General features: G+C 35.3%; 1 protein-coding gene across 1 annotated transcript in view; it reads left to right on the top strand.

Annotated features, from left to right (window-relative positions):
* SGCZ (sarcoglycan zeta) overlaps positions 1-25,952 on the top strand; it is a 440,778-nt gene that overhangs the window by 218,381 nt on the left and 196,445 nt on the right. Inside the window, exon 2 of the mRNA XM_014847812.3 lies at positions 21,927-22,028. Within this exon, the coding sequence (XP_014703298.1) occupies positions 21,927-22,028 (102 nt within the window). The remainder of the gene's footprint in view (positions 1-21,926; positions 22,029-25,952) is intronic.

Raw genomic sequence — 25,952 nt, 5'->3', positions numbered from 1 at the left:
TTTCAGTGCTCTAGTTAAAATTCTTTCCCAACTCATGGGACACATTATCAATGATTCATTTAAGGATAGAAGTTCTAACGTGTTTTCTGACTAACAGTATTTATATAGGACAACAATATTACTTATGCCGTAAAGGATTAAATTTACCAGTAAGTTTGGAAATTGCTAGATTAAACATATAAACATTTTTTTAAAACAATACAACTTTGCTGAGCTTTTAATTGTAATCGTGTATCTATTATGCATCTCTAAAAGGGATATATAATTTCCAATATATTTGGTCCTAGAACTTTTTATGGCATATCTAATTGGACTGTTATTCCAGAAGATACACTTGGAGATAAGCTAAGTATGTTAGAGTCATACTATCTGCTCTAAACCTCAAGCCCTACAATTTTAGAGGTTTAACACAGCAAAGTTTATTTTTCAGTCATTTAGGAGTCCTATGGATGTGCTGTTGTTTGATGGGTGACTTTCCTCCATATGGTCAATCAGGGCCACAGGCTCTTTCCACATTTTTACTCTCAGAGTAAAGGATATGTTAGGATCTCAGAGTCCTTACTTCCAGCATAACAAAAGCATGTCTGCTTCTCAGAAATCCTGAGTTTGACACATGCCATCTCTACTCACATTCCTTGGTGGGAGCTGGTCCACAAATCACACTTTGATGCAAGGGAACGTGTGAGGAGAATCTAGTCCCCATCTGGGTAACTGTTTCCAAGCCACACCATACTTGATGAAAGGAGATCACTATGTATTGGTGGGGAAATACCTATTTCTTCTGCACTGAGTTAAACGAGTTTCTTATCCCGCCATATAGTCTATAGGAGAGAAAGAGGGAGAAGAAAGGAATTAAGGAGAGGAATGCCTTCTCCTTCTGGTAAATTTGGTAAAGATAGTTCCAGACAACCCATTTTGGTAATGTGAATGCATTTTCCCAGTAGAACACAGCTGTGCATTTTGGCTAGGGTATTTTTCCTATTATTTCCAACATATTAATAAGTTAAATGTTAAAATAGATTAGTGAGTTAGTCTGGAATTTAACCACAATTTACAATGTTGTTTCTATAGCAAAATGTACGTCACATTCTTTGTAAAATTAAAAAGAACTTTTGCTGATTATTATTAGTTTGGAACATGACTCTACTAAGTTTTGATTTCCCTAACATGTTAAAATTGAGCCCATTAAATAAATCTAGTAAAATGTTATGAACGTATTACATTCTATAGCTGCATAGATTCCTGAAAGCTCTTTAGTTAAAATATTTTTAAAAAATGATCCAATTAACAGGCTACAAGGGCTGGCCTGCAGCCAAATGGTTAAGTTCTCGCTCTCCACTATGGTGACCTGGGGTTTCCGGGTTTGGGTCCTGGGCATGGACCTACACACGGCTCATCAAGCCATGCTGTGGCAGCATCCCACATTTAGTTGTAAGTTGAATGACTTACAACTAGGATATACAACTATGTACTGGGACTTTGGGGAGAAAAAAAAGAGTAAGATTGCCAACAAATGTTAGCTCAGGGGCAGTCTTCTTCATAAAAAAAAAAGAAAAGAAAAAAGAGAAACTCTTTAAAAAAAGAGTCTATAAAAAATTTAGAAAATGATGTTTGTGTTTCATGTACCTGGGTAAGAAAAAACAATACTTTAACCTTTCATAGAGGGTGAGAGATATAGTCTTAGCCATCTGTCTCTTGAGAATATAAAAACTTACACTCTCATATCAAATTCGTTTTTGAATTTTCATTTGTCTTAGATTTATCTCCATAACTATATTGTGAGGTCCTTGAGAGAATATGCCATGCCTTATTTTTGTTGACCATTCATTCAGCAAATATTTGCTTATCTTGAGTTATGTGCCAAGTATTGTGCTGACATTGGGTATTGAATGATAGAAAAGATATGGTCTCTACCTTGAAAACATTTCAGTTTATTGAAGAAGATAGAAATTAAAATATATGACTAAAATACAGTGCAATAGTGTAGTTATGCATGTCTATCTTCTGGAAATGAATTTGTCTTGGTACATGTATTTTATGCTCTTTTATGAATGAATATTATTATTGTTGTATTTAGATTTAAAAGAAACACACACCCGTGTAAAGAGAACAGTTATGGTGACAGGTCGGTTGTTTGCAAACTTTCAAGGAAGGCATCTCACTCATCCAGAGTGGTGGCAAAGGTGAGCAGAGATGAAAAACTGGATCAGGAGGAATGGCAAGATCATTCCCTGAAAGACAGCATATCAAGAATCTCTTTCCGAACCTACAACACGGTATTAAGACCTTCGTTAAGGATCTTGACTTTTATCCCTGTCTCATAAACAGTCACTGAGTGATTTAAAGCTTAGAGTACCATGAGAAAATTTCCATTTAGGGCTGAAAAATAAGCTCTGGATGCAGTGTGGAAGATGAATAAGAGAGAAGCCTGACTCAGGTCAGAAAGACATGGTAGAAATTTACTGTAAAACATGACACAGGTTTTTGACTACGACTGTGTCAATGTGAATGTACATAAATGGATTGTTGTCACAGATATAGAAGGTGCAATCTATTGAATGAAGTGGTCAGCTGGATAAAGAGGGTTATGAAGATCACAAATTACCATAAAAATAAGGATTGTGGTATCCTTAGTCAGGGGAGAGAAGGAGAAGGGCGATTGCAAAAGGACCAGCAGATGGTATCTGGGGAGCTGGCAGTGTTCTGTTTCCTGACCTGGCTGAGAAGAGAGTGGGGAGAAAGGTGATAGATGCCTGGCAACCAACTACAAATGCTAGTTGATTGATGTGAATTTTATTCCAAGGAACTACCCATTTCTTTCTTTCTTTTTTTTTTTTTTAAATATTGGCACCTGAGCTAACATCTGTTGCCAATCTTCTTTCTTTTTTTCTTCTTCTCCCCAAAGCCCCCTGGTATATAGTTGTATATTCTAGTTGTGAGTGCCTCGGGTTGTGCTATGTAGGACTCTGCCTCAACATGGCCTGATGAGAGGTGCCATGTCCATGCCCAGAATCCGAACCAGAGAAACCCTGGGCCGCCAAAGTGGAGTGTGCGAACTTAACCGCTCGGCCAGGGGCCGGACCCTACCCATTTCTAATTATATCATTATATACTTACTGAAATGCATTTACTTTTGTATCAGTGGAAATTTCTGGACTAATTCTGTCACATAGAAATATTATTCTTAATGGCCCATATCTGGAAATAGCTCATTCATCAGGAGTTGAATGGCTAAATAAATTATGGGCTTCTTATACATTGGAATAAAATTTCATGTGATTGAATTAAAAGTATAATATTGAGTAAAAGAACACAGACACAGAAGAATTCCTACTATATGATTCCATTTACATAACATTCAGAAATGTGTGAATGTTATGTTTTAAGAAGCAATTTCAGCTGGTAAAATCAAAACGTGAAACCAAGGAATGGCCCTCCTAAGAGTCGTGTTTGTGGGAATCTGTACTGCAGATGGCGAGGTTTCGAAGTTGAAGGGATCTACGAAGGACTCCTGGAGTGCTGGCAATGATCCGTCCACACCTGGATAGATTACACAGATACTCCCCATTATAATAAATCATTAAGCTGTGCTTTTTTTTTTTATCAATTTTATAGTGTGTGTTTATAAAATAAAATTAAAATGCAATGAGGGTAATTTGACTAAGTAAAAGAAAATATCTTCTTTCAACTGATTTAGGTTAGTTTTTATTTTGCCCTTTGAAAACTCCACCCGTCTTTCTCAAACAGAAACACTTTGCATCGTTTCTATTGTATGTGAAAACCAGAGTTGAAAAAGTTGCCTCCAAAATGGTAACTCTTTAACCTTTAATTCTCAATGAAAACATAATGTTTGGTGCTATAAACAAAAAGGGGCAGAATTTATTTATCCATGCCCATCTTCCTCTACTTTATATGTGGGACGCCTGCCACAGCATGGCTTTTGCCAAGCGGTGCCATGTCCTCACCTGGTATCCAAACCGGCGAACCCCGGGCTGACGAAGCAGAACATGCGCCCTTAACCACTGTGCCACCAGGCCGGCCCCCTCAATCATTTTATAATGAAGTATCTATCCTAAAGTTCACTATTGTGATTCAGAATTTTAAAAATTCACTGATACTGATTTAAGATGACGGTATTTTTGACCTAAGACCACAGAATTTTAAAGTTAAAGAAACTTTAAATATTGTCTGTATATTTCTATAAGTCTAGATTTAGTTTTATTTTTGGTTTACCCTCCACAATCTACTCCAGAATAAATTATTTTCCAAACAAATTTGGTGAAAGTTTGTCCCAAGGGTCAGCTACTCTAGAGAATAATGGCAGAGCTCACTGACATTCTTTCGCATGGCTCCCCAAAGTGAATTTCATATATGACATATAGAATTTACTTTAATTCTAGAAATCTAGAAATATACCCTACCAGTTTGATGAAAATGATTTCATTCCTGAAATTCACATATATACGTATGTATTCTTTTTCTCTTTTATGAAAGAATTTTTAATGACATTTTATAAAGCATCTGTAGTTGGATTAGTAAAATAAAAAGAAAAGCGTGTAGAAGAAAAAATTAAATATGAAAACCATGATAATTTTTATGAATAAACATAAAGCCTAAATGTGGTAAACTAAAAGATGAGGAAAATGTGATAAATACTAGAAAAGGAGAAGCATATCATTTCCTAAGGAATACATTTCTTTTTCCTATTGCTAAATTCCTAAAGAAATTTCTTACACATGAAGAACCACGAATGAGGTAATGGAAAATACTCTCAATAAAAGTTTTACGGCAATTTAAGAAGTGGAATTCCTGTGGCTGGTTATTTTAGGAATCCTCAATAAAAATTCAAGACATTGCAATGGACTTCACTTCGGTGCAGGAATTCTGCCAGTGGCTACATTCATATTATCTCAATATGAACTCTTTCAGCTGCCAGCTTCTATCGAATGCTAGAAGGTAGACTTGAAGAAAAATGAGTAGTTTTTATTTTATACTATATTCTTTCCAATAATATAATCTCTTTCAGCTGGAATTTTTACAAGAAATTATAGCCTCTGGCAAGTAACTAGGGCTAATATGCTCTATTCTTGATTAAAGACAGATGCATTGATTTTTTTGAACAGGTGTTAGGATCAGCAGTGTTTCATAAAAATTAAAGAAATAAACCTAATGGAAGACTCATTTACAAATATATCAAGAGCTTCTGTCTTGAATGATATCTTTTAATGGGAATATTTACAGAATGGAAGAAAAATGAAGGATACAATCTAAACTTTATTCTTAGTGAAAAAAATTACACACATGCACACACACATATGTGTGTATCACAGAGAAGGATAAAAGATTATTTTTTCTCTAGACCATTACCCACAAAAATTACTAAATATAATAACTGTGCACCGTTTCTTATCTTTTTTGTGAACTCTAATTAATCTTACCTTGTGATCTAAAAGATCTTATTCATTTTATTTTATTCCTATAGCTTCCTATGGATATAATGCTTTGTACTGAAATAAATGATAGATTACTTAATGCATTTGACATATTCTTATTTTTAAAATATATCGTGCAAAATAAATGATATAACTCTATGGCTTAAAATAGTCAATGTATTCACCTGACCAGTCTCCTTAGTATCATAAGTTCATTTTTCATTTTTGTATATTTCTATTGTTTAAATAGACTTTATTCTTTTAGAGAAGTTTAAGGGTCACAGCAAAATTGAGAAAAAAGTATAGAGCTTTCTCATATACCCTCTGTCCTCACACTTGCATAGCCTCCCCCACTATCAACGTCCTCCACCAAAGTGATACATTTGTTACAATTGATGAACCTACATTGACGTTTCATAATCACCCAAAGTCCATAGTTTATATTACGGTTCGCTCTTGGTTTTGTACTTTCTGTGGATTTGGACAAATGTATAATGACTTGTACCTATTATTATGGTATCATACAGTGTATTTTCACTGCTCTAAAAATCCACTGTGTTCACCTATTCATCCCTCCCCCACTTCCCCAGCATCTGCTAAACATGCATCTTTTTACTATCCTCACAGTTTTGCCTTTTCTAGAATGTCATATGGTTGGAATCGTACACTATGTAGCATTTTCAGATTGGCCTCTTTCACTTAGTAATATGGATTTAAATTTCTTCCATATCTTTTGACGGCTTGATAGCTCATTTCTTTTTATTGCCAAATAATATGCCATTGTTTGGATGTATCACAGTTTTTTTTATGCATTCACCTACTAAAGGACATCCTGGTTACTTTCAAGTTTTGGCAATTATGAATAAAGCTGCTATAAACATCCGTGTTCAGGTTTTGGTGCGGAAATCAATTTTCGTCTCCTTTGGGTAAATGCCAAGGAACAAGATTGCTGGATATCATGGCAGGATTAGATTCAGTTTTGTAAAACACTGCTAAACTATCTTTCAGTGCGGAAATCAATTTTCGTCTCCTTTGGGTAAATGCCAAGGAACAAGATTGCTGGATATCATGGCAGGATTAGATTCAGTTTTGTAAAACACTGCTAAACTATCTTTCAACGTGACTGTAATATTTTGCATTCCTGGCAACAATGAATGAGATTTCCTATCGCTCCACATCTTCATCAGCGTTTGGTGGTGTGAGTCTTCTGGAATTTGGCCGTTCTATAGGCATGGAATGGTATCTCAGTATTGTTTCTATTTGCGTTTCTCCCATGACATAGGATGTGGAGTGCCTTTTCATATGCTTATTTGCCATCTGACTATCTTCTTTGGTGAAGTGTCTGTTAGGGTCTTTGGCTTCTGTTTTAATTGGATTGTTTGTGTTTTTATTGTTGTGTTTTAAGAGTTCTATGTATATTTTGGATAATAGTCTTTTATCAGATATTTTGTAAATATTTTCTTCTGCAAATATTTTCTCCCAGTCTGTCTTCTTACTCTCTCAACAGTGCATAAAATTTTAAATTTTAATGGCATTAATGAGGAGGGGATCGGGGGAACCTTCAGTTTCTAGCTAGTTGATCAAAAGTACAGGCAACAACCTGGACTTTCAATTGGCATCTGAAATGAGGAGGGGACGGTCTCATGTCACTGAACCTGTACATGTTGAATCTATGTCCAAGTAAATACTGTTACAATTGAGTTAACCTGTAGGACCCCCAGCTCAAGTCTCAGAGAATTGCTTGATGTGTGGAAAACACACACATCTAGTGGCCAAAGTATTGTGAATATAGGAGCAAAGGAAAAACACAGGAGTGTTTTTTTCCAACTCAGAAGACACAATACCTTCTTTCAGTAAAGTCAGACCACAGAGAGAGAGAATTTTCAGTTAACATTGAATTGTAGTGTATTGCAATCAATACTTGAATTAAAAAAGAGTAGTTGTTATGGAAACTAAGGAAAAAGAATAGGATACATTATGAGAATATTTGTGAAACAATAAAACTGTTATCCTTATTGGATCATAACTTACCAGAATATGGTTTAGAATATGAAAGGTATTTTCTGGTGAAGTTTACCCTCCGACTCTAATAAAATAAGATTTGCTTTATAAGAGGGTAAGAGCATCAACAATATGAAAAAGGATTTTAATTGGATACGTTAATGATAATGAGAACATTTAGGAAACCAATTTGATAGCATAAGCAAAAAGTGAAAAAAAAAAGAAAACTGCCTTAATAGCAGTAAGGATAGACAAAGGGGAAAGATAGAATTGACTATTCTGTAGCAGGTTTCACTTTGTAAATTCAGGTGCAGAAGATTGTGATAATTATGCCCATCAATTTATGGAGCATTTTCATCATTACATCTTTGGTCGCTGCAAATTTTCTCACTTGCTGTTTACTATTTATTGTTTATTCATTCATTTATTCTTCCTTTCCTTTTATTTATATTTCCATTCCCATTTTTCTTATCAGCACTTGCTCTCTCTTTGTAGTCAATTATTCTATTCTTTTTAGTGATCGTTTTCTTCCTGTGTGTTCTGACAAATATATTTCATCTGTGTTATGCACACATTTTTAATTTATATAAATATTATTCGATTTCTTACTTTGTTTTTATTTTCTGAGGACTGTTGCTAGGTGTGCATCTACTCATTTGCTGCACATGGCTACATGACATACCACGGTGTGCATGCGCTATATTTTACTCACCTGCTTTTACAGGGATGGGTGCTTAGATTTCATCCAAGGACCAGCATTCCCCCATACACACACACAGAAACACACACCCACAATGACATTACATAAGCCTATCCTCCAACACATTCATAGGACGTGCAATTGATTCATTGTGTGGAAGAAAAAGAAAACGTTGTCCGTGACAATGAGTTTTGTACTAAAAGCTAGAAAGAGGTTGGATAGTGAAGCCATTACCTACAACAACTTCTCAATCAATATCACCAAACATATTTTATCCATTAAAAGTTTTCTAAGTGTACATGTGTTTAAAAATTTGAAAACAAAAATTCTAAGCAACCTTTTTCAAAATTTTGATTTAACATTCACACAGAGAAGAGATACAACCTTCTCTGGCTTCCAGGTAGACAGAAACTAACCTAGATCAACATTATTTGTCTGGCCCTGAGTAACTATATAAAACTACCGTTGTTTGCAATCAAATATTTTAAGAAAGTCCATGATAATTGAATTATCATGGAGGAAAGCTTGCAGTACAGGCATTAAAGAGAAAGAGCTTTCCTGCTAATCATGGTATCTTAACAGAGCACTCTCTGGAGGAAAAAAATCGTCATGCGTTTAAGTTGTGTATATGAATATCATCTTATCCTACTTTTCTTCCCACCTGGTAGAAATATTAATGTACTGATTTCTCTAATATAGATTATAGCTCACTTTCATTTTTAGCATCAGTCTTACCCTTGTACTGAGTTTTAATTTAACTTTTAATTTAATTTTACTTTGAAAAATATCACAGAGTTTATTGCATCTTGATAAAAAGATTTCTCAATAATCTAGATAATAATATTATGTCAGGGGAGCGGGATTGAACAGCGAGACAAGAGAGGTCAAATTGGGATACAGAGGAATGGCAGCCTTGACTGACCCCACGGGGTGCCCTGAAGCTAGAATAATCCTGAGAATTGTGCAGAATGGGAATATGATAGCTAGGCCTTGATGTCCTAGCAATGGTCAGTAGGTCATGTAAGCTATCCCAGGTAGTCAGGATATGATTTTGGACGAGATGGCTCTTTGCAGCTAAGACATTTCCTGACAAGTGTGACAGGTGAAGGTTTTCTACCACTGGTGGTCCCAGAGGTGGGGCAAATCCTTCACTGAAGTGGGACCTGAATTCCGTTGGACTTGGTGGCTTACCTGGTGGCCTGGTCAAAATCCTCATTTCTGAGGGGTCTCAGGCTAAAGCAACTGCACTTGTCTATTTACTGTCAAAATTGGGCAAGAGAGATCAATGGATTCTGTATCAAAAAATTTACTCATGGCCAAAATTAGGTAAAGAATCATGACTTGTTTATTGGGGAACTGCCTTTAGGCTGCTGTTTATCCATCCCTTGATTTTTAATGCTACAAATTGAATGGTACCCCTGTTAGTTAATCATCATTTTTGCCTCTGTACCCATCAAGTTTTATTAACCATCTCCATAACAGTGTGTGGGGTGTGTCCCTAGTTGCCCTATTACCTGACCCTTCATTACCATAATTGTGTTCACCTGGTTTCCTACTTTTTGACCTTTATTGATTCAGGGTCCTGTCATCTCCATTGCTGTGAGTGAGCCTAGTTGTATAATGGTCTCTTCTTCCATAAGCCCTGATCTACAGAGGAAAGCTACCACTGAACTTCTTGGTGAATCTTGTGTCCCTCTCACCGATGATTTCCTATAGCATTGGCAAATGTGTGTCCTCTGGGCCTTACATAGATCATAATTATTTGACGCATTTTCTGACCTTATATGGTTCATCCACTTTAGCATCTTCACTTCCCTGCGATGTTTAGTCCCTTCTTCTACCATCTGCCATGAAAATCTGGGAGATAGGCTACTTAACATGGGTCATTACTTTTCCCATGCTTCTAGGAGCCATCTTAGTAATGAGACTGCACAATCTTCAGGGGGCCTTTCCAGATGTAAAACTCTATATGCCAAATCCAACTTTATGTTCTGACTACTGGATCAAGCATCCTCAGAAATCGAGTGCCCTTCTCCTGTTGGTACATGCTGGCTAGATCTTGCCACTCCTTTTCTCCTTATCCCATCTGGTTTATGTTGGAGTTAAACGCTAGTTATACAGACAATGGCCAGGAGAGTAGATGAGGGAAAATCCTGAGAGGGACATACGTGTGCTTCTGTGTGAAAGGCCTCTGTATGTCTTCACTCGATCAAATGGAGAGTTCCAGCCCTAAATTGGGAAGCATGGCCTACTTCAAGAGGCTCAGAGGTTTCAGGTAACTAGGACAAACCCTGAAGGGGCTTATAGCTGAAGATTACCCACTCACAGCCCTTCCAGTAGCTGGGGCAAAAAGTCCTTCATTTAAGGGCTATCTGCACAGCACATAACACTGTGCCAGAGGAGTGCTAGAATGAAGGCAAGTGGATAGGACTTAATGACTGGTTCGTTATGAGTCTTGGATGAGCTACAGATTTCTATTAAATAGGGATGATAATTCTTTGAGATAAGGAACACACCATAAGAAATGATTCACATTACGAGATTATCACTTTTGTTTATGACAAGCTTGGTTTGTAATGCCTGTGATATTCCAGGAAAGTAGTTGAATACCTTTGTCTAGAATTCAAAAAACAAATATGGATTGTAAAAATAAATTTTGGAATCAATGATGAGCACATTGATTTGGAATTATGTGGTTCCTGCCTACAAATGAGCTTACAATGTGATGGTGGGTATAGGCAAATGTTAACACAAAAAGAGAACAAACTGGCACAAACTGACAAGATTCTTGAAGGAAATGTATATGGTACTGTGACTCATAAAGAGGAGAGTTCTGAGCTGAATTGCCGTATGAAAGATGAGACAGAGATAACTATATGAAGAAAGAAGAGGGGTGGAGAGAGGGAAAAGGATATAGAAAAGTCTGGTGGCAGGGGCTTGATTTAACTAAAAACTAATTTTAGACATGGAAGTGGATACAGTCACCAAGGTGTGTGAATATATAGATCAGGCAATCTGTTGGAATGGTTTCAATTGTTCTCACACTAACCTGGGAAGTAGTTTAGGGAGAGAGGAAGAGAAAGAGAATTTGTGGAATCATGATACTGAAGGAAGTGTTGGAAAAAACAACAGCATCTAGGAAGGATAGTTATGCCTCTGCGCCTCAGGAATGACCAGAACCACGGATATGTTCGTCAAGTGGAGTTAACCTCATTTATCCTCTCTGCGCTCTCTGAACCAAGGCTTATTCTGGTTAATAACTTAAAGTATGGTCACAGTTAACTCCCAGGTTTGCATTCAAAGAGAGATGGTTTAATTGCTTGTTGTTCTTAATTTAGAGTTCAGTGTATACCAGTAAAAGCATCTGACAGACCCAGCTTGGGTTTAGTTATGGACTCTTGCTTGAATCATCTGTGGTAAACATGGCAGACCCAGGTAAGGAAATAGTTTCTGTGGCAACAACGTTTGTTGAGAAGGGGTTGGCGAAGGGGAAAGGAGGCAGTTCCCACAGGAAGGATTCCGTTACAGGCCTATGTCTGTCTGTGATGTGACAAACCAACAAACAAGCCAAACTTGGAAAGCATGCCATTTGGAACCATAATAAGGTGTAATAGACAAAACGTAAAAAATCCTTCTGCTAAATATTTTCCAAGTGGATGGTTGTTACTAGTATCTGCAATGGAACTTGTATTAAAGAAGTGATGCTAGACTATATGTTTTAGAAAAAATAATCCATCCTCAAAATCCAAGGCTGAAATAGATGGACATTTATAGTATCCTTCAAGGAAGCTTATAGGGTCTTTTAAGATTTGGTTGAAAAATGACCCATTTAGTTTCTGCATGAAAAGTTCTCCTTGATGGTGAGAAGAATTTTCAGATATTAAAAACCTAGAAAACATCTTTAGTTTAAGAGGACAAATGTTATAGCTTATAAACTCAATATAGCCCATGCCAAACTGCCTGGGGATTAGAAGATTTGTGAACCATTAAGCAACTTAAAGTCAGAAAACTCTTATCAACAGTCTCCCTGCCTAGTCCCACAGAGAGATCAGCTGGCTCACCTGTGTCTTCATGGAGCTTCTGTCCTGTCTCTAACGATGTTTACACATTATTCCCTCACTTTTAGGTCATGAAGATATCTACAATTTTATGTTCAGTGACTTAATTTTACCTACCCCTCCTGCCCAACTCACCTCTTCTAAATGCACACACAGAGGCAACTTGGTTTTCTATGATGAGGGTAATGACAAAGCATTTCAGGGGAAGAATGTGAAATGGTGATTTTTTTATTTACAGGAAATATTGTTTTGAGGTTCCTTTAAAATGATCTATGACTGTACAGATATCAATAATTTGTTCTGAGGGCTTCATTTCCAGGATGACCTTTATAATCATTTGGAACTAGAGTTTTGTCTTACCAGAATTCTTTTTTCAGAATACCATGATGCACGTCTGAGTCAAAAGATGAATATGTGCCAGCAAATGAAGTCAGTTAGAGAAGGAAACATTTTTTAAAAAGGGAAGACAATTTAGGAAAGAAGAAGAGACACAAATTAACTCAAAAATATTAGAAAGACCCCACTGAGTTATATAATAAAATACTAGAGTTATATAATAAAATAGATTTACCTACATTTCCTATCCTTATAGTAGACTAAATTGACTAAAAGTGAAAGGACTGGATTTCTGGCTGAGTAACTTAGTAGCTGCATGAAACCCAATTAACCTTACTATTCTTGTGTTTTAAATAACATCAGGAAAATAATATTTTATTATTTTTAGTGAGGAAGATTGGCCTTGAGCTAACACCTGTGCCAATATTCCTCTTTTTGCTTCAGGAAGATTGGCACTGAGCTAACATCTGTAGCAGTTTTCCTCTATTTTGTTTGTGAGACGCTGCCACAGCATGGCTTGATGAGTGGTGTGTAGGTCCGCGCCTGGAATCCAAACCCGTGAACCCTGGGCCATTGAAGTGGAGCATGCAAACTTAACCGCTATGCCACTCGGCCCATCCCAATAATGTGTCTATTTTACAGGGTTGTTGTGATGTGCCATTGGCTTGGTATCTACTAAGGTGCCCTCTAAACTAACTTACTATGGTTAGTTTTGTAGGGAGAGTGGAAATCAAAGATGTCGTCTTGGAAGTTTGGAAGAAATTCTTAGATAAGACCTACCATGAGGTCTTAGATAAGGCCTACCATGGTGGTGTAGAGTTGCCTTATCTTAAGGTCTTATCCTTAATTTACAGGTCCAAAAATGTAATTTTGTTCCAGGCAAGAAGGGACCTTCCTCTGAGGAACTAAATTATGCTTATAATAACCGACAAACATCAAATGCAAAAACCAGAGATATGCTCAGCTTTACCTCTCTTTCTCACTTCTTGTTGACAATAAGAACTTAGACCTATGAAGCAGACTAGATTCCTAGCAGGGTTCAGCATATTCTCTCTAGTATTTAAAGATAACTGGGAAGCCAAATTATCAACAGAATTTGCTGGTACTATATCGAGGCTCTCAGTAAATATTTGTAAAAACAGGGTACCTTTTAACTCTTTACTCACCTCTTTTTGAGGCTCTGTGCTAAATACTGCATCTCATTTCTAATAGGTTTTCCTTCAGAGTTTATAAAATGTAAGTGATTAGACTGGTATTTCCACAATGTGTGCAAAGGGCAGTTATTCCACTTATTCCAAAATGTGGGAGAGTGAGTGGGGGGGCCCATTGGATGAAATGTTCAACATTTCACTGTTTTTATTAAAACAATGTATTCAATAAAGTAAATGTGTTTCTTTACTCCAGATTTCTCAGAGTGTTTAGTATGCTAATATGCATTATTAATCTCTGAGTGGGAATGTATCATGCAATGGTTTCCTAAATTTATTTCAAAACAACTCTTTTTCACCAGGTTTATTATAATTCTGGTATTCTGTGAAGTATATTTGGGAAAGCTAGATATGCTCACAGCAAGCCCTTAGGCTTTGTACTCTTGTTAGAAAGATTAAAATATGCACGTTCCTCAGTCCCCCATTTATAGATGACTATCTTTAGGGTACATAGCATTATTATTAATTCATTATTTATTATTTTCCTCGAGTCAAATGCCTGAGCTTCCTTGCAGTTGTCTCCATTTACCATGGAGAAGTATGATTTGCTTTTAACGGCAAATCTCTGTCTCTGTCTCCTGTCACAGTTGTTTATCATGTTCTTAGAGCATAACCTTAATTTCAAGTTAAGGCAACACATTGCTGGCTTTTCTATGCTCATTTAAAGTTGTATTATACAAAGAGTATTAGATAGATTATTAGACTGAGCCATACCAATAATTTTTTCTTGATAGTGATTCCAAGAGATGTTCTGTAGGAAAACATTTTTTTTTAAGAATATTGAGCATAAAATGCTTATATATTCCAAATGTTCCCACTGTGATCTATTTTCCATATAAATATAGCTATGCTCTATTCTCCATTATTTTAAGTAGATGTTTATGTACATGTTAAAAATACTTATTGCTGGTTTCTTATATATAATCTCATTGCTATGAAGCTTTTATGTTTGCTGGTCCCTTAAATGTAGTCTCATTGGATTTATTGAATACATCCATCTTTTTTCCATTTACTGGATAATTGTGATCATAGCTGCCATGTCCAATTAACATATTTTTGGTTTTGGTTTTATTTTGTTTCAGCATGTTTTTATTCTGATGATTTTGTTATTAAGCAATTACATACATTCTATGAGACTAGTGATATGGGGATTGTCAGAAAAGGAAGGAAGGATTTGTCAAGGAATTGTATTATAAGTAGAGCAAAATTTGGAAAACAAATGGAATTTAATTTTATTATGTTTTTTAAAAATCATTCACATAGCTAAAAGAACACCAATACAAATAAGAAATACAAAGTGCAATATTTATTGTCTTATTTAATATATGAATATATTTAACACCTTTTTACAGCTCTGACAATAGGTGATATACAAATAATGAGCTTTGAACAACTATTCTAAGAATAAAGATAATAAATCCTTCTCTAGATGATAAAATTTGTTATTAACAAATCTCTAAAGACGTTTTTATACAAGCTGAATCGGAGGTCAAATTCCTAGGTCTATCAATTTTTATCACTGTAAAGTTTATTTTCTAATAAGAGACAGGAATATGGAAGGCCACTTAAAATGAAAATAAAATATAGTCTTACAGCAAACAAGATAGTAAAAACACACATATAAAGCAGGCTGTCAACTTATGTTTTGTTTGTTCTTTCTCTTATGCTTGGGGAAAAACAGCTCATTATAAATTATAGATAACATTGGAATAAAACAGGTAAGAAAAAGAAAATGCTTAGATATTTTCAAGAAAATTTCCTCTTCTTTTATTAGGAGTTGGAAATTAAATGGACTTTTTAAATTCATTTAGCATATAGTAAAGAATAATTAAGAAAAAAATCACTTAAAAGTGGTTTGTAATTACATTTAAACAATCAGATACTTCCATTTCCTCACGTTTCTTTACTTTATTAAAAAATATTTAATTCCTAAGGTCACACAAATAATTACCATACTAGGCTCTAATTTGTCTCTAAATAGCCTCTTTAAGATCATTTCCTCATGCAAATCCAAGTATAGAATGAATACCATTAAATTATCAGTCATAAAAAAAGTATTAACTTTCTTTCTAATCAATTTCTTCCTAAATATATGATGCTAGTAATTTAGGAGAAACTTATTCTTGGTTTTAACTTAACCAGAAAAAAATGTCTAAAATCTATATTTAATTATCTCTTGGTTACTGGATTCCTTCCACTTTCTCTGAAAAGTTTTTTTAAATAATTAATCATACACCAGAATTTCTATATTACTTAATGATCACATCAATTTAAAAAATTTTTCTCAATTCCATGTCAACATACTTATTACTTTGACGATTGCATTTGCTTGTTAAGGAGTAGTTCAAATCCTTAGGATAGGAGTCAACTAAGTAACTTTCTAATACCAGATAACTAAGAAGATAAAGAACCTTGTGTAAGTGAGAACGGAGTGAACTACGGTCAGATCATTGCAAAGTTATGAGCCTGGATTTTAAATTTAAAATGACATGGCTGTCAATACTCTTTTTGTTTACATTCACATCTATAATTTATACTAAAGTCAGTCTCTCATAATAAATTCTGAAAAGAATATTTCTCAACAAGGTATCCTGCACATTGTCCAAAAACATCAAGCATATGAAAAATATAATAAAGATTGCTTGCAGTTCCAAAAGGCAATTTCTATGAATTTTGATAATAGCATGATTTTAACTAGGATATCAATTTAATTTTTTGTTTAATATATGAATCAAGAATTTTAAATAGCAAAACAGAGCTTTTCTGAGAAATGCTGGCAGTACAGTTTAGTGGAGAGAAAGGGTGCTTGATGATGAGAAAGAGCAAAAACTTCTGAAAAATAAAGGATTATGTGAGACACCTACAGGGTCGTGAAAATTATTCTAAAGAAGAAGGTGGGGCTACAGTGGAAGAGATTGCTTTGTGATATTTCCCCTTAACAGGAACATGATACTGTTCATAATGGATTATTTACAAAGCACACTAAATATTCAAAATGAAGGACACAAATCTATAACCCAAGGGCTGTGATGATGTTGTGGGTTTTTGAATAAGCAGTTATTCAATAAAGTAACAGTGTAAATAATGTAACCTTACACTCCAAATAGTGTAAGTTTGATGTTAAAAAACAAAATTCAACCAAGTAAATTTGAAGATCTAATTAGCTCTGTTAAATAATTCGTGAACCAGGTAGCATCTCTTCTGGCAAGTAGAAGGGTGGTCCCCGGGGTTGTACAAACTGGAAAGTGTTATAGTCAGCAAGGTGGGGCAGGGGAGCTATTGGCAAAAGAAAAGCAAGGATTATTTCTAGGCTAGGCCATCTCCTCTTAGGGGATGGGAAAGGCAAGGTTTTTATCATACATATTGCCTCTTTTTCCTCTCAGGAATGGAGAGGGCCCATGTTGACAGATTACCACATTGCTGCTGACCAGAAAATTTCACACTGGCCTGTTAAGATTGTTTCTGGGAGGGGCTGAAAAAGCGAAGTCTTAAGTCGACGTTTGGTGCCATAGGCTTTAGCCGGAGCGGTGCCATTTTGGGTGTGTGGTTTTCTTTTTAACAGAGGCATTTGCCAGGTGGGAGATGAAGTGGACTTGAACTTCAACACTGCCATAGGGAATGGAAAGGAAGAGATGAAAATGGGAAAAGTTGACTGAAAAGCATGTTTTGATAAGAGATTAATTCTATTTTGTAGTAAAGTATTAATTTTAAGTAAACTACAAGAAAGGGAAAATAATCATCAAAAATATGCGAGATCCATTAATAGGCAATTCACATATTATCTCGATAAATTATTACAACATCTCTGTGAGGAATGCTATTATTTTCTGATGTTTATAGAAAATGATTTTAGATTTAGATAGATTAAACAACATACCAAAGTAAACAGTTTGTAAATAATAGTCCTTTCAATCCAAGCTGTCTGGCTCCACATTTCCTTCTAAAATGACACTAACTGTCCATCAAAAGTAGGTAAATGATTTGTGAGATTACGAGATGATGAATAAAAGCATCATAATTGTAATGATGATGAAACTTGATGTAAAGTCTACTGAAGTTCAAGAATAATACTGCTGTAATAAACAATATGAATTTTTATAATAATCATATGAGCCAAAAATTTAAATTATTGTTATTTTTTTTAAAGATTGGCACCTGAGCTAACAACTGTTGCCAATCTTTTTTTTTTTTCTGTTGTTTCTCCCCAAAGCCCCCCAGTACATAGTTGAATACTTTAGTTGTGGGTCCTTCTAGTTATGGTATGTGGGACACCACCTCAACGTGGCCTAATAAGCAGTGCCATGTCCATGCCCAGGATCCGAACCGGCGAAACCCTGGGCCACGGAAGTGGAGCTAGTGAACTTAACCACTGGGCCATCGGGCTGGCCCCCTAAATTATTTTTAATTAAATATTAATAGTGCTTAAAACCATTGACCACTTCTACATGTGACACATTATTTTAAGCTCTTTACATCCCCATGTAATCCTTACAATAAAAACATATAAATTCTTTTATTATTCTTTTACAGATGACAAAATTAAGGAGCAAATAGATTAGCTAAGTGGTTCAAGCTTACACAGTAAGGAGTCGGTAGAGCCAAGTTTGAGGCCTGGGCCATAGACGCATAGGATTCTGTTACTTTCTGGTGTTTTGGCAATGTCATCTTAACATCAAATCCAGAAATTATTTTCTCCCTTTTAGATGTTGAAGGCACCAAGACTGTAGTGAATCAAGAAGGTATAGTGACAGTAGGAATAAATTCACTTTCTAATGCTCCTACAGAAGGGAAACCAGATTATTTCATCATCTCGTAAATTATTAGCAGACTTGGTGCATGAATGTGAGGATCAGGTTGATTATACACGGAACTATATTATGCAGCTTTATGCGTTTTATAACTGCATAGAGGTAATATGGAAAAACCTGAAAAATTATTTTTTAATACAAAACAGGAGAAATAAAAGGAGGGACAAATGGACTGGTGGAGTGAGATTAGATTCACGACACAATACTATAATAATACTCTTACGTTATACAGGGGAATTCTATTTCACCTAATTTAAGTGAAATATAGTTATTTATATGCCCCAAATTATATATTATATAGAAAATATAAGAAAACTGTGAGCTTAAGATTCAGAATTTTCCAAAATTAAATGTGCATATAGCGTAAGCAATATCACACTTAACTTTAGATGTCTAGTTCTTTTATTTCTAACCATCATATGAAAACATTTTTTAAGAGTAATATTGAACCTGGAATTGTCTTTATGGTAGAGTTTGTTTCTACTGCCTGAGCTAGTCTAACAGTTGCATTAGATGTTTCCATAGCAACTCCGTGGGGAACATTTCAGAGCATTTCCTTCTGGCAGGCATTTGAGAATATATATGGACAGTCACTGTGTAAGATCTAGTCAAGAAAATCCCTCTGAGACAAAATCATATTTTAAAGTCAAGTGTCACTTTATATGTTTTAATAGTCTTGGCTTTCTGAATTATAGACCATTCTGTCTCCACTCTACTTCTGCCACCACTGCTTGGGTGTTCTTTAGGACTCATGATGTCTGGAAATTTTCTCACCTTCAAGATCTCAAAATCTGAAGTTCCATTTTCCAAGGATAACCTTGTTTTTAACATTTTTCATATTTCTTAACTCCTATTGAACTTGATCATTAATTTATCATCAACTGTCATTCTTTGACCCTGTACTATTTTTGCAACCCAACATTACTGTTCATGCTTTGCTTGTCTCCACCCAAGGAGAAAAATAATGGTCAGCAATTTGAGGAGCATCATTTTTTACTACTTTAGAATACCACATCCTTATGACTTTCTGCCATTTCTCACTAGCAAATCCTCAGTTTTGAGTCTCTCTCATTGTTAATTCTGCGTATGTCTGTTCATAGATAAGTATAATGCTGCAAAACCACACTAATTAGGACGAGTGAACCTGTGACCATGTAATTAATCTCTCAATCAGAGACACTTTTCACTTTTGAAAGTGAAAGAGGATATTATAAAACTAGTATAAGCCAGCTGTCTCAGAGAAACTGAGATGTACTGTCATCCTAACAAAAGTAAGCTTATTTTCTCATCAGAATAAGTCTTCAGTGACGCTTGAAGTTCTCATATTTATTTTTTTATTTTTAATTGATTCCCTGTTAGGCACTTTCGATGTCAGCTTTAAATTTGAGCCTCAACAAACGAATTCCTTGGGGCCAGCCCGGTGGCGCAGCGGTTAAGTGCGCACGTTCCACTTCGGTGGCCTGGGGTTCGTCACTTTGGATCCCGGGTGCAGACATGGCACCGCTTGGCACACCATGCTGTGGTAGGCGTCCCACATATAAAGTAGAGGAAGATGGGCACGGATGTTAGCTCAGGGCCAGTCATCCTCAGCAAAAAAGAGGAGGACTGGCAGCAGTTAGCTCAGGGCTAATCTTTCTCAAAAAAAAAAAAAAAAAAATGAATTCCTTCATCCTATCCCAAGTTTAGTTCAACCAGAACCCATAACTTTCTCCTTCCCTGAGAAGATTGAGACTTCACCACCTCAAAATGTCTTAGTAGTCATTTTCCTTGTCTGACTTAAAAAAAAATGTCCTTCAATTCTTACTCAAAATTCTACTTCATTGACTTTCTTTTTTTCAGAGGGAGAGGGGGTATAGGATGGGGCCATCATAATCTCTTGGTTGGGTGGGAAGTGGGTAGAGGCTGGGGCCATCATGATCTCCTGGTTGTCCTCTTATACTCATCATAGCCTCCTGGAATGTATAAAATACTTCTTTCCAACCCACAGACCTAGTCATTATCTAAGACTTGGTTTTATATATAGCTTTCCACGTGGGACTTGCTCATCCGCCATGATAGATTCAAGCATACCTTAAGTACTCATCACTCCCCAACCCACTTTCTACAGATGGATAAATATAAGAATTTTTCAATGATATCTCAAAGTTAGAAAGTCCAAAGCTGAACTTATTTTTGCTATTGAACCTACAAATTTCACTATTCCAGTTTTAAAATGTCACTGCATTTCCTCATTTACTCATAGTTGTGAAACCTTGGATTAATAGTAAATGCTTCTCTTTTTAGTATCTCCAGATAAAATTAGTCATCAGGTCTTCTAAGTTGTTCTCCCATCATACTCTTCACACTTTTTACAAAGTTGTGCGTAATTACTGATACTCTGTCAGTTAGCCCCACATGGTACTTCTACCTGATTGATCTTAAAGCTTAACTCTGATCATTTCAAGCCTTTGAGCTATTCAAGAAACTTGCTATGTTTCTTTCTTGGAGGCTGACATGAGTACAGATGCCTTAACTTTGCATTTGTGGCTTTCCTTTCTCTGGCTTAAAACATACTTCCAGTTGTTTTCTCTCACAGTATTCCATATATTAGCTAGACTGGATGACATACTGTTTCTTAAATGCTACCAGAATGTTCATGTTGTTCCTCCCTCTACGGACACGTCATGTTGAAACTCCATATTCTTAAGGCCTTTATCACAGTGAGTCTCTGACTCTGAAGTGGTTTACTCTCTTACCAGATTTGAAATCTTCTTTAATTCCCATTAGCACTTTGCTCTTATGTTTTTTTAATTGATTTTACTCTGTTTCATAAACGTTATTTGTGTACTTACTTTAGCCTCCTCATCAAATGTTGTTTTCTAAAGGAGAGGACACATGTTTTACTCACGATTTCAATACTGGAACACTGTGCTTACTTATACTAGAAAATCATTAATTAATTACTTATTGAAATTATTATACAAATATGACTATTGGAATATTGTAGAAATATGTGTATAACTGTAATGTAAAAACATCATAAGATCTCTCTGCAAAGTTGTTTCCAGTAGTCAGGTGGCAAGTATCATTATACTTAATAAACAGTTGCACTGGCTGATGCATGAAGAAAGTACAGGATTTACTCATAGATAGATCCTAGTCTCTGACAGAGCTGGGAGAAGATACAAAATCCTTTATACTCTCTTTTCTTGTTCATTTTAAACAGAGCCCTCTATATGCATGCAAACTGCTGCAATCATTCATTAAGTAGATTCAATCTCTCATTTTCCTTAAATCATCACTGATTTGAGCTTACTGTTTTCTCAACTTAGGCCTAAGAAAATTATGGCCAGTTATTCATTCTCTAATTAACCTAAAAGTGAACTATATTTCATTGCTTGTAGGATGGTATGGGAAATCTGAGAGTCACCAAGAAGGGAATCCGACTTGAAGGTATATCTGAGTTTCTACTTCCATTGTATGTGAAAGAAATTCATTCCAGAAAGGTATGTGATACTGGCTTTGGCTTACTGTAAAAGATAATTTAGAGGTTATGTTTAAGCTTGAAATAGGAGGACAGAATCCCCTTTTCTCTTTAGTATCTATTTAGTTTCCTTAAGCTAAAGACTTATTTAAAGAGATCAAAACAGTGAAACAATTGAAAACTCAGTGGAGAAGTTTAGTTTCAAACTGACAAATTAGAGAACCATTTTGAATGAAACTGCCGTGTCGCTTTTGTTAGTTTATAAAATTTGCCCCTTTAGTTTCAATGGGCAACAGTTTAAATATCCACAGTTATAGTAATTCCAAAAGGGGCATTTCATACATCTTGAGTAATTTTTGCAAGAAGCATTGACTTGAATAAATTATTTTAATTCAATATATTATAAATCTTTTCAGCTTTAATGGACATGCATTTTCTAAAAGGTATGACAAAAAGTTTTAGTATAGAAATTAAATTTATTTCTGGGTGTACATTATTTAAAACAAGTGAGAATATTTATCTTTTCAAATGTGTGTGTGTGTGTGTGTGTGTGTGGTATGTGTGTCTTATCAATTAGCAGCATGCTAAAAATCCAAAGATTGTAGCTTAGGCGTTGCTCATTTTGACTTAGGTGTGTTACTTTTCAGAAAGTAGTATTCTTGGGTACACCAAAATCTGACTAGAAGCTTTCGATGCCATTAGGAATTCCCCTGGGATATGTGTGTATGTGTGGAAATAAATTTATTAAGACAGAAAAAATAGAAAGCATATTATATAAAATGTGGAAAGATTCTTAACCTTAATTTGTAAATATGAAAGTCTATTTTAGGCTAGAATAATGTTTTAATATTACCAATATATTAGCAAATGAGTTGTGTACTAAGATATAATTTGATAATTTGCTTCAAAGTTATATTTTCCCTTATATATCAAAGTGAAAACAGAAGATTCTTTTTCATAAAACTTCTAATTAAGAAAAGCATAGTAACTTTAAATTTTATTTTTCTCTGTGTGAACCTGCAAAGCTTCGCTAATATATTATATTGACTTCTACCATGGGTACTCGAAATTTTATATTGAGATTAATTTACTTTCTGGATTTTGGTCAGAGGAATAACACAGTAGACGTATGTATGAATACCGGACCTTACACGATTAAATTATAAAAGGTGATGAAATTTAAAATATAAAATTTGTTTGATTTCTGTTTTATTTCACTTCTATGAAAACTACTAGTTAGCATCTTCCCTCCGATTGGAAGTCACCACCACTGTTTTCTTTTTGTGTTTGGCACTACTAAACAGTTTAATATTTGAAGAAAGGAAAAGTTATATATGAAAATCAAGAAATTACTTAACATAGGAAGAAGATGGGAGTAATCATAGGCAGAAACTTCTTTGAAAATGCATCCTATTGATAAGTCCAGGGACACCAAATAAAGATTTATCTTCAAAGCCACTTTAGAAGAATTTAGAGTGGCTGCCAGGGAATACAATTTAGAGAAGGATTACGAAGCTCTCTGCCAGCAGGTGGGTCATAGAATTTATATATAAAGTATTGTGTTCATTATTTTATTTATTTATTTATTTTGGTGAGGATGATTTGCCCTGTGCTAAAAACCATTGCTAATCTTCCTCTTTTTTTAATTTTTTTGGCTTGAGGAAAATTAGCCCTGAGCTAACATCTGTGCCAGACTTCCTCTATGTTGTGTGTGGGATGCCTCCACAGAAGGCTGATGAGTAGAGTAGATCCATGCCCAGGATCCAAACCTGAGAACCCAGGCCGCCCAAGTGAGCATGGAGCTCCAACCACTCAGCCCTAGGGCTGGCCCCTTTACCTTCGTTTTTAAGAGTATAACAACAGGTGTAAACTAGGATCCTCCTGGGAAACTATGTATGTTCCCTCCATCTATGGACCAAAAAAGAAAGAGTCCACTGATATTGCAGCATTGAAGTGTGAGGTGGTGGTAGTTGTGCTCCCTAACCTTTATCCCTGGGAAATTTCACAACGTCAAGTTTGAAAGCATTTTGAAAACCCACTATATTGATTGAAATCCATATGCTCCTTTTCACATCTCAGACCTGTTGTTTGTCCTTCGCGCATTTCCTCTCATTATCCTTTGCCACTCCATAACTAGAGAACGTGGCATCGTGCAGGCAGATGGGAGCAAGTTCCATCAGCAGTGAGACAGAAAGTCTGGTTTGAGAACAGAAAAAGAAGGAGACTTATTTACTCTTTGAAAATTTCTCTACATATACACTACAAAAATAAATATTTAAAGTAAAGAGAAAAATATATCTTTTATAAGCAGTTCCCCCATTAGGATTCTCTTGTCCATGAATGCATGCAGCTCTTCATTGTCTGCCATAAAGCCTATTCATGGTTTTAAAAAGCCAGCCACAGTTTCCCTGAGACTTAGTTTGCTCATTAATAAAGTGAGTTTGGTAGAAACTTATCAAAATTCTTAATTCTTCTGTTAAGAAAGAATACGAAAATTTAAGTAATACTAGTAGAAATGAGATTTTAAATTAAAAAATCTGTTAGCCATTTCAATCTTTCCATACATTGTCATGTATTCAAATAATTTTTAAGTTAAAATGTCAAAATTCCTATAGGTCTAAGATAAGGAAATCTATTAAATTTAAAAGGTACTTACAAAGATTCAATTAAACTGAGAAAAATACTGCTGTGTACAATTCTGATTTGTGCAGATTTATTCTGATATTTTGATTTGTGTGTGTGTGTGTTTTCCTGCGTTAATGCCAATGAGTTACCTTCTCCATATTTAGCAGCATCTGCTCTGAAATAAAGAATTTTCTTACTTAAAGTTACTTTCGGGTTAGGTAGGTATTAATCCTACCCATAGAACAGTAATAGAGAAATTTCTGTTGATCAGAAAATAAGTTCCCCACAGACATACACATCTTCTCTCCTAACCTAATAAACCATGGGCTGTTTCTATTCTACGAGTTAACTGACGCCTTGCCCCACCATCAAATTTCTATAGATATTTGAAGTTCTATTGTTATTCATTGCATGCTTTTAAAGAAACCAACTTTTTCTAAGTGAGCCATCATATCAGTGCTGTACAGAAAAAAATACTATATTCTATATTTTAAACGTCTTAGAATTCAATGCATCTTTCAAAATTAACAATATTATTTTCAGGGAGTAAGTACTCACTTAACATTTTTGAAGTTAAATATATAATTTTCTTCAGATAGGAAAAATACGAAGGATATGGAATTTGGGTCTACCTTACATGGATGATAACCTTGATGTTCTGAATCAATTTTCAATGCTCATGGTCTAACATTAGGTCAACATCTTTGAAATGTCAGGAAATTAGGACATGTAATCACAAGGCTTTTTTAAAGAAATGTAGTTAGAATATTTTTTACCAAAGTTTCATGAGTCCAGAGTACTAAGATGGTTAAATTACCTACATTTCACTGATTCTTTCAAGAAAAATTTGCATGATGCAGTTTTCTAGAACTTCAAGTATTACTCAACTTCATCTACTATTAGCTCAACAAGCTGTCTTATTTTTTCCTGTTCAAGGATGCTTAGTTAAGGTGGTACCTCACCACTGACCCCGATCCTGGCATCCACCATGGCAGATAGTTGAGCCAGGGGAACTGCTACCAGATAATTCTAATTCCAATAACTCCACAGCAAAGCAAAGAAGTTCGTTTTCTTTAAGATTCCTGTGTTAGCAGAGCTGTGAGTAAGGCTCTGCTTTCTTCTTCATGCCAAGACATTTCACTTGGCTTCCGAGCTCTGATGCTGACTCAGTTCTTAGTTATAATGAGTTTTTAACTTTGTGTGTTCAATTCTTCATTATAGAGCTCAGACACAAAGTCATGGGGCCAGGCAAGCTCAGCAACCTCTTTTCCTGGTTACACAACATGCTAATCTCTTGACCCTGTCTCTTTTGGGTACCTTG

This window comes from Equus asinus, chromosome 27 (assembly GCF_041296235.1).
Source record: "Equus asinus isolate D_3611 breed Donkey chromosome 27, EquAss-T2T_v2, whole genome shotgun sequence".
In the NCBI taxonomy this organism is placed as follows: domain Eukaryota; kingdom Metazoa; phylum Chordata; class Mammalia; order Perissodactyla; family Equidae; genus Equus; species Equus asinus.
The sequence above is the reverse complement of the archived record's forward strand: the minus strand, read 5'-3'. Positions and strand labels throughout refer to the sequence as shown.